At 30.9% G+C, this 10911-nt stretch overlaps 1 protein-coding gene across 1 annotated transcript; it reads right to left on the reverse strand.

The window, feature by feature from the left end:
• Positions 1 to 89: 89 nt before the first annotated feature.
• Positions 90 to 9566, reverse strand: LOC117237011 (putative inorganic phosphate cotransporter). Its single transcript, XM_033500527.1, has 7 exons — positions 9322 to 9566; positions 7094 to 7227; positions 6189 to 6489; positions 5141 to 5379; positions 4763 to 4912; positions 2375 to 2752; positions 90 to 453 (listed from the first exon to the last, which is right to left on the reverse strand). The coding sequence occupies exons 1-7, from the start codon at positions 9401 to 9403 to the stop codon at positions 226 to 228; spliced, it is 1512 nt and encodes a 503-aa protein (XP_033356418.1). The 5' UTR covers positions 9404 to 9566; the 3' UTR covers positions 90 to 225.
• Between the last annotated feature and the right edge of the window lie 1345 nt (positions 9567 to 10911).

Below are 10911 nucleotides of genomic sequence, written 5' to 3' on the forward strand. Positions count from 1 at the left end.
TATATTATATATATATATTATTATATATATATTATATTATATATATATATATATTTTGTAATAAATATTAAATATAATACACATAAATATTCATGTACATACAGCACTCACATTTTAAAATATTTTTCGCATACACTTGCAAATAAAATAATAATACACTCTGCAATCACAATATTTACAATACATTTTATGAATAATGTTATATTCTTTAGTATCAGAGCAATATTACGACTCTTTTCCTAGATCCATCTTTTCAGTATCTTTTTCTCTTTGTGCATATCCCTTTTCCATCGATGATTCAGTTGCAGAACTCATAGAGATATCCTTTTTCTCCTTTACAGGGTCATTCCATTCTTGAATTTTAGATGTACCAAACACAATAAAAGTCAAATTTCCAAGAAAATATATTATGGATGTTAAAAAGAACATATTTCTCCATTCCTCAACACTATTCTGAAGATTGAAAAATAATAAAAGATTTAGATTATTTACTTTTTCACATATTATCTTAAATAATTAGAGTACATTAATGAATTATTAATATAAAAACGTTTGTGAGTATGCGACATAAAATATTAATAATTAAGGAACCTGTGACAAGTTTACATTCTTCCCATTTTGCAACCTCAGTTCAGTCTCTCAAATCATTATGATATAGTTAAGCAATAGCAAAGAAGATTACAAGAGAAATATTCCAATTAGTTGACTTTGGTGTTAACGAGCTTTCGCAAGTTATTAGTATAAATGAGAATCGGGACCTAAAACCAATACATTGATAATATTCACGTATGCATATATATGCACGTATATGCAGCTATGCGCAGGGTCTTTAGATTCGTCCGACTTTCGTTTATAAACAGAAGATAGCGATCAGCGGCCGGTAACCAAACTTATGCATACGATACCATAGACCGATAGCTTTTCGCGAACATCTCGGAAAATAAGTGACTATACCCTTTATATATATGGAAAAAAGTTGTTCAAAATATCAATTTCTATAACTATATTGAAAAATTATCCGAATTTGAGGATAGGCAGCTATTCTACAGTTTCGGAAAATATTGTCTGAAAGTAATTTTGTTAATGACATTTCAAGATCGTCGTCATCTTTTTTAGTGGTACTTATCGACATATTACTCACCTTACCGATTTCGATAATTTTTAGATACATTGTAGAGATCAACATTTTGAACAACTGTTCTCCCTATATATAACCGTGGCTCGGCTCTTAGTTTGCCAAATATTCACAAGAAACTATTGATATCGCTACAGTGAATTTTGCCTATAATCATGCGTCCGTGACAGGGCACCCGTTACTATTGATTGTTTACCGCTTCATGACGGCCAGATAAAATGACACCTCAAGCAAACTTAATTCTTATTTTTGTTTATAGTTTATATAGGTTTGGATTAGGCGTCATTTTATCCGGCAGTCGTGAGGTGGCAACCAGCCACCAATACCGACGCATACCCTTTCATGATCGTTCAATAGTAGGCAGAATCCACTATGGTGATACCGATAATTTTTTGCAAATATTTCAGTAACTGAATGGTGGTTATATGTATAGAAAAAAGTTGTTCAAAATGTTGATTCCTAAAATATATCTAAAAATTATTGAAATCAGTAAGATAATTGAGATGTCGATAATTACCAACGTTATCTACCATTATACTTGCCTTTCCAAGTTGTCCTCTCTTTTGTCCTGTGGAGTTTTTTCTATATGATCATTAAGTAACAGAGATATTTAGGTATTCCAATTTGTATGCCCCACTCTGTATGTAGAAGGTATATATATATACTATCAACTATACTATCAACTTGCAAACGTTCATTAAAATTGAAGTCGGTCAATTGGAATCTTATTCTTGTTAGTATAGAACGTCAAAATTCTACTCGTATGCTATCATGGTAAAGTTGAAGCAATTTATCTTTTGACGATATTTGAAATATCGATTTACTAACAAAAGCTGCAAAGTACAATCCTTTCCAAAAAATGTTTCTAACTTGTATACAGGTTGGAGCAATCAACCCAATTACCGTTTAATTAACTGTTATAAGTGTACATATTATGTAAGTAATAATACGTATACTGTATACAATATATGGTAAATAAAAATAACGACGAAAAAAGAAGGGATACAAACACGCAACGACATGAGTATTAATTCGACTTACAAAAGATCAAATTTTTATGATTTCTATTTTTTCTTAATAAAGCATATCTAAAATGTTATTAAACTCAGACTGTTCATTAGTTCTATCTGCCTGAATTTCAAGAGAATGCCAAGAAAAGTCAGTAATAATAGAATAATCTAACTGCATAGAGAAGAGTAAATTATTTTAGAAATAACAAAGAATTATTATTATACATACCGGATGTTTAACGATGATACTGGCAATTAGCGGAGCCAAAATGCTACAAATATTTGCCACGGTATTCGTAATACCCATCAAAGGACCAGCAAAGTTTGGACTAAGATCCATATGATTGACATTATGTCCACAATAAATAGCAACATTACTAGCAACAGCGAATATTAAAAGTGCTCTTGCTATTCCAGGTTCTTCCTTAGTAACATATCCAAGACCGATTAATGCAATTGCTGGGATCCATTCACCGATCGTATTACAAATTTTTCTCGATGCTTGTACGGTTAAAATATTTCGTTTAATCAGGACATCCGAAATATAGCTAATTGGGAAACTACAAATCCATGCTGTGAGATATGGTAGTGCACTCCATAGACCATTCTAAAATAGATCAAAATAAATATTTAGTTTTAAACTTTTGTTCGAGTATTTATGAAAGTAAATAGCTGTGGGCCTCCAAGTGAAGAGTCCAAAGGAAAGGATATTGTATCGTGTCCGCTGTTTTCTTTCCGTTATATATGTATATATATATAATTTGACATTCATAAGACATAACGCTATTTTGTGATGAAAAGTGAATATTTATCGAAAAACTTATTCGGTTTCTTAACAGATGCTACAAAATGTCAAATTAATATTTCATATTATTCCACGAATATAGTCACCATGTTTGCTTCAAAATAAATAATAATGCTTCTTTTCTATGTTAGAGTTTTCTTCTAAAACACGTTACATTCATAAAAACTAAAGACCATAAGGCTTGAAGAATTGAGATATTTTTGAAACTCATCTGGTAAACGTAAGTCTACTTTTTCAATGGCAATCTCTAATGAACCTCTATGTAAAGTTTGAAGATCGTTCTGTCATTCTGACAGTCAACGAGGAACTTTCAAAGAACTGAAAATATTAAGTTAGAATGTCATTTGAGTGTATTATGTGTACAGTGCACTTGATGTGTGTACTGTGCACGTAATGAGTGTTATGTGTATGCAGTGTAGCAGTATTTATACTGTAGCCATATTTATTACAATATGTATACATTTGAAGAACTTTCGGACATGCACTTTTACTATGTTGCGGCGGACGGCAATAATACAAAAGCGCGAAGTTTATACGCCGAAAAATATCCCAATAGGAATAGACCCAGCACAAAGATATTTTGCAAAATAGACCAACGATTGCGGAATAGCGGTACGTTAAATCCTGTAAAATATATTCAAGAAAATTCAAAAAGAAAAAATCTTTGCGAATGGATGAGTCGAAAAATCGAACGCATCACCATATTCTTCCAACTCAATGCAAAGGCATTTAAACAATTGTTTTGGAAACAGGTGGATCGGTTGAGGAGGACCTGTGCTTTGGTCTGCTCGGTCCCCAGATTTAAATCCTCTCGGCTTTTACTACTGAGGACACACGAAGACACAATACGTCAAAATTTTAAGAGAAGAGTCAGGCTCTGTTTACAAGAAAACGGAGGACATATGGAACATCTATTGTAATTTGTTTGTATTTTTTATGAACACCCGTGGCCGGGACAATCGCGGTGCGTGTGTGATTTTGCTGTGAATACTCGCGGAGGCAAAAGATTAGAGAAAACATTAATCCTCTTTACTTGGAAATTTCATAGGGCGGTTTTCAATATGCTCTTATGGATTTCGACGAGTAAGCAAGTTTAATGTTCAATCTACCATTTCTTTTGCGAAGTGTTGCGTGAGATTATTTAATAATCTGATAAGCTGTCGCTCACGTGTCGTTCGGATTAAAAATCACTATGCGCTCCGCTGCTTAGACTGACCTCCTTTCGTTCGTGTAAGGAGGTTTGCTCGCGTGCAGGAATATTTTCGTCGATTTGTAATTGTCAATAACTAAAAAGCAAAGCCGAAAACGCAATCTTTTTATTCTTGATTCTTGTCTTATTTCGACGTCAAAAATCACCCCTTAAATTATGTAGAAATAGTAGCCGAACTCCCTGCGTATATACATTATACATATACATATACTATATGTATATACATATAGTATAGTAACGCAATTTAATAGCTCTCCCTAATTTCTAATATATGGTAGCAAATATTTAAATTTCTTTTTATTATTATTATTTATTTTTATTAGAATTATTTTTCTTCTGGACTCTTCAATTGCGTGAAAACACTGATGTTATATTCTTCGAAAAGAAACATTATCACGAGTTTTGTTACATTATATTAATATCTTATTTCAAATTCTGATATCGACAATTTTATTTAAGGACAAGTTGAAAGAGATCTTGTAAAAATAGGAAATAATTAGGTTACTGTAAGGATGCTAAACAATCGGATAAACTTGTCAATATACGCGTTACATGCAAATTAACACGAATATGTCAAAGGATGTATTTTATCTGTTACTTACGTTTTGTATGTCGGTATCAAAGACTGATCCAATGTACGAAGGAATTTTTGTTAAAAGCATCCAGAAGCCCCAAGTGTGAGCAGACTGTGTAACCAATAGTGCCCACATTGGAATACTGGTTAATATTTTAATCCAAGGAGTTGATAATTTCTAGAAAAATATTACAATTTTGTTATAATTTAAACGTTTCTGCTTGCTTCTTTATTCTTTATAAAATGTGATGAGAAATTTTAACACTGAAATTATAACGTGTTTTGCGATCACAATGTCTTTGTCGTTTTTCATGTTTAATATGAAATACTATAAATTTAGATACCTAGTGCCTATATTTAGATTAGGAAGGTTTAACCAGAAAGGATGAGGAACTATTATTCTTACCTCTTCTGTTTCTATCATTCCAAGACTATTTTCAATGTATTCTTTTTCATCTTGTGGTATACTTGGATGTTCAGCGGGTGATTCTTTACCGATGAAAAAGAACAGAATACTGGAAACAATTGCTATACAGCCCCAAACATAATAACAGCTAGGCCATCCCAAACGAGAAGCTGACAGTTGTCCAGTACTCCATAAACAAAGTACGTTTCCAATCCAGCCCCCGGCATAAACGAAGGTCGCTAAATGTTGCGTGCAATAAATATGTCAGATACTTTTGATAATTACTGGTGTAAGCGTTCGATTGCTAAAAGTAATTGTATAGTCTATGTTCTTAATTTATTTTCACTTATAAAATTATCATCTGTTTAATTTTGTCATCCACTTTAACATACTGATTGTCAAAAATAGAAAATAAAATATATAGAAATATAATAAAATATATAGAAAATGAAATATAGAAAATAATTTTCACTGCCATCATAAATATTTTTCATTTGAATAATTTTTAATGACGTTATTTTATTGAAATTTTACATCAATTATTAAAACGCGTATAATTTATATATGTACAAAAGATACGTACTGTAGGTAAAGATACATATATACGCTCATGTACAGAAAATAATTTATCAAAGACAGTCGAGTAAGTGAAATGAAATATCAAACTTAATGATTTCTAAGATAATTAAAAGAGATCGTTAAATGTAGAAATCATGAATGGATGTTAACTGTTGTCTAGATACAATGAACTACGATGACCGATACAATTTCTTGAAAAGATTCTTATCGTTGTCAAACGATTCTATAAAATTACTTTGATTATCGATTGGTTTAATAATGGTTCGAAAACCAAAAGAGTCAAAGAACAGCCTTTTGATGATTTTTCGTGTGAAAATTGCTCAAAGATATAAAGGCTTAATAACCTAATATAATTCGTATTGTTGGAATCGAAACAACATTTTAAATGATCATTGCGTATCAATATTCATAATCTGCCTCAATGATCAAAATTTGTATTCATTAAATCATTAAAACATTAAATACTTACAGATTCTCCCTCTTTCGTCCATAGGCGCCCATTTCGAAAGTAATGTGTGAAGACACGGTAAAACAGTGCCTTGAAATAAACCGGCGATTACTCTAGTAACACAAATCGCTTCCCATCCACAGTACTCGGCAAGTACGGGAATTAAAAGTGTTACCAAACCACATGCGAATTGTGCCAGTGAGAAAAGTTTATGAGCTCCCCATTTTTGTGCCACTATGCTACCAATAATTTGCGTGCACACATATCCCCAGAAGAAAGAACTCTGAATTATATCCTTTGTGGCGTCTTTCCATGGAAATTCCTTCAATGAAAAGGATGAAAACTGTAGAGAATAACCTAGAAGCAAATTGTTTCGTAGCTTCTACTTTTTAACAAGTATTATTGTAATATTTTGTCAAAATTAATATTTTTTATTTTGCTTGAGAATTTGTGCTATATATGTATATGTATAGAAAGCGATTCGATTTAAATACGTATGCACATAATGTGCACGTAAACGCGCGCTAAATTCCTTCTATACATACCCGTACCGAATTTAGCACCCGTTTACATATAAATTGCGTATAGAATATGCAGAATCAATAATTAAATTCAAGTAATTAGTCGATGTACAATACAAAGTATATTTGAATCATTTGAACCATTTTATACATACTTGTACATTTTACAATTACGATGGACATATAAAATCACAGATACTAATCTGACAATGAGATTTATTCGTTGTAACTATTACGTATTTTGACATTCAAAATATCTAATAGCCATCTACATAAATACACCGTTAACTGCAGGTGTTAATTTTCTACGAATCGATATTGCTTTCTGTATATAAATCCATTTTACAAAATGGTCAACAGACGAATAATTAGTAAGCAGATCGAAAGATGGGAAAATGGTCATACTGGAAAATCAGGATTTGCAGATTTGGCATTAGTCATTGCTTCTAACGTCACTGATGTAGTAACTCTAATGGCATAACAACAGAGAAAGCCCAGTGCCATTAGAAGACTCTGTGTGTGTCTACATCCGTATCGTGCTGTAAATTATAAATTAAAGAGTTTCATTAGTGGTAAGAAACAAATGATCGACGTACGCGATATACATGTATAGTTATAGAGAGTATAATGTCAATTTTACTATGAACTTTAAACGTTATAAATAAATGAAGTGTTTATCATTTAAAAAGGGCATACCGTTAGGTTGGAAAAAAGTGCTGTGTCATCCGTTTCAAGTAAAGATATTAATTAAGAAATAAGTATTCATGAAACACGTTTTTAGAAAATCCTGCATTTGAAATTGGTTGCTAATGCTACTATAGAACTCATAGGAAAATCAATTGTTGTTTTACTTACAAGGTTAGTTATAACCTTATTATTTCGATAGCTGTAGCAAAAACTTTTAGAAAGCGATAATTCTTTGTAGATCATTCATTCTATGCTAGTTGTGATTATGTCATAATACTCATTTTGTAGATATTATTTTGCTTTATTTACATATTTATTAGGTATTGTAAAATCGTGCTTAAAGCGAAATAAAATTTTATAGATGTATCGTGCTTATGAATAGTATTCATTTACACGTGCTTCTCACGTGATCCACCGTCGCAGACGTGATTGCATTTGAAACATAAGATTTTAATCGCAAAATTCTTTTTGCTTTTCATTTCATTCTCAACCAGTTTCATTTTGTTCTCCCGAAAGAACAGACTATTTTTTCGTGATACATTATCACTCTTATTTTACACAAATTCATACTTTTAAATACGTAATATTTTATTTAAGGACTCTTAAAGAAATAATAGAAGAAAGTATAATTTAAATAACGCGAATAACGTGACTATAGAAAATAGAACCTAGGTAATACATACTTATTGTTACATCTTATTTGCACATTCTTTTTTTCTCTTTCCTTCCATTCAAGGTTTCGATTAAATCAAAATTAATGAACGGATACGATTGTTATTTCATAAATAACATTAATCTTTTAATCCGTGATTTATCTTCCTATTGTCCGTTTATAAGTTTCGTTGGTTGCTGTTCGATAGCATGTTATCGTACGATTAAATGATACTAGTTTAAAGTTCTGTTAAAACCTTTGAACGATAATTATCAACCGCTTTGAAGTAACTTGTTGCATTCTCTATATTTCTTGCATACCACGATCGTGCAATGCAGAGAATGCGGATGAGTGATTCGTTTATTCCATATTTCTAGGACATCGCGGGAAATCTGACATTGACGAACTGTTGGCGTCATGTCTTGGAATTCAAAGCGATTCGTCACGTATTTATGCTATGCACGTTGAACGAAATACATTGTGTTCTTAAGTATTTTCGCAATTAAACGAATATTTAATGTATACCGTCAAGTAGATTTTACCAAGAAAAGATATTTCTATACGAATACATATGTACATAATATGTATATAGGTATATTAATTATCATTAATGTATGTAGTAATATGATAAAGATACTAATATTCGTTACAACTTTAATGGAACACTTAAAATTAATGAATTTATTGACCACTTTAAAGACAGCGAAGGCTAAAAAAAAGGCTTGAAAAGATGGTAAGAATATGATATTAAATATAAAAAATCATTGCACGAGTGGGAGAATCCAAGCACGTGAGAAGCACGATTTTAAATGAGGACAAACGTCACCAATCTTCGCACAAGTCGTGATAAATAAAATTTATCTTTGATCAATGTCACTAAATCAAAATCAGATATTGCTTTCCATACATCGATTTTATCTTCTAGAATGAACAATTCCACTATCAAATCTATTTCTTTCGTAGTTTCTATAGTGAGTACCAGACATACCTAATAATAAAAAGCGTAAACGAACTTTGTCTAAAACGTATGTATGAAAGAAAATCATTATTAGAAATAAATCACTCTATTATAAATGATATTATATATTTTAAAACCTATCTAAGATTTATTTATGAAAAGATCATGTTTGTTTCGTCAATGACGCTAATTTGATCAGATATTGCTGTTCTGTTATTGGTATTGGTGAACCGAGAAGAGAGACACTTGGAAATTGAAACGAATAAAATTAATATGAAACGAGATATACATACTTATATGGTAAAATAAGTTTGGTTTTAGATTTTAGTTAAATACCTCTTGGTTTGGATGCCGGTATCTGCATCCGCCCCGAAATAGAAATGATAGAGACCCTTTTCGTTGCATGGGAATGCATCATATTGTTAATAAAAATACTCAAGCGTACACACGATTTGTTAGGTAGGGTCGAGTTCCGAAGTAAATCGCAAAAAAGACACTACGATCCATCAATCGGTTGATCGTGGCTTTATAGTCCAACACCGAAAAGAGTTTCTCCCACTCTTATTTTTCAAGTTGCACGTTCTGCATGCGTACACACAATAGTACATTATCACTTTTCTCCCTTATCTAAATGGAAAACCAGACGAATACATATGTTGTTATGAAATACAATGATACTGATATATATATATATTGTATCAAACACTACGCGCGTGTATTTAAAATTTTGATATATATAATTATATTAGCGATTTTTTAGATACAATATATAAACCAGACAAAAACGGAGTGAATATTACATATCATCTATGTTAGAAGGGAAATACACTCTAGTTGAAGATTAAGATAATTTATAATTCCATTGTCAAACTTTCGATAGAAATCGGTACGATTTCACATCTCGATAAATCCTTAATGACTGTGCAAAATCTTGCAAGACCTACATAATAACTTACATGCATACTTATGTCGAAAATTTAATAAGACTGGACGACCGTAATAAACAAATAGTAGACAAGTCGTATTCCGCTATATCTAAATGTTATATTTCCTACTGATGTCTAGCTATTAACGCGTTATTTTCAAACCCATTCACTTACCTCCAAATTTATATTCCGAATCTTTTATTATTTTCGATGAAGCAAACAGTATTTCAATTATAATTACATTATGATTACCAACAGATTTCGTTTCATTCGATATACTTATACATTGATTGTTTAAATTTAACGTAATACATTTAATTATCCAATTGGAAAAGCTTTCAACTGTTCGTCATATTTCACCAACCAGGGAGAAACTTCTCAATTGTTGGCTCGTTAAAGTTTTATCTTTACTCCTATAATTACATCCATATCTTACGAATGACTGTTTTTCATGAAAGTGCAACGACCCATCGTTCTAAGCACTTTTAAATAGTAAACTAATTGAACGACTTATTTATAAGCGAATATTAGTAATTAATTAAGATGAGATTCTGTTAGAATAAGTAAGACTTCATTTTGTTTAACTTATAAATATCTTTTTGCTTTTAGTAAATACGTCAATTTAAATCTTCTAAATATTATATGAAAAGAAAATTCGATAAAAAAAGATGCTTTACCTCAGGAATTAAAAAATAGTTAAAAAAATTGTTTTAAGAATAAATTATAATTGCAAAATAAATTAATCTCAGATACTAGAATCTACTTAAGAAACAACAGCTATAATAGTATGCATATAAAAATAGATTCTGCGATACATTGTACGTAAAAATAAATATATGTAATAAAGGATAGAATTAGGTAGGATTTAGTAGGTATCATGTAAATCGTTACATTAGTTTGTATCTAATAATTATTTTATTTTTAGCAAAAATATGTAAAATTTGTGTTTGTGCACACGTGCGCGCATTATTGTATAAATAAATCGTGTTGTTTGAACAGT

This window comes from Bombus vosnesenskii, unplaced genomic scaffold, assembly GCF_011952255.1.
Source record: "Bombus vosnesenskii isolate JDL3184/JDL3185 unplaced genomic scaffold, Bvos_JDL3184-5_v1.1 scf7180000013353, whole genome shotgun sequence".
NCBI lineage: Eukaryota > Metazoa > Arthropoda > Insecta > Hymenoptera > Apidae > Bombus > Bombus vosnesenskii.

Excerpts from the sequence above, each read along its gene's own strand:
- LOC117237011 (XM_033500527.1), bottom strand. The coding sequence starts at position 9,403 with ATGATGCATTCCCATGCAACGAAAAGGGTCTCTATCATTTCTATTTCG. Across the intron at positions 4,913-5,140 it reads GAATGATAGAAACAGAAGAG|AAATTATCAACTCCTTGGAT; the intron begins GTAAGAATAATA and ends ATATTTTTCTAG. Across the intron at positions 454-2,374 it reads GTATCATCGTTAAACATCCG|AATAGTGTTGAGGAATGGAG; the intron begins GTATGTATAATA and ends TTCAATCTTCAG.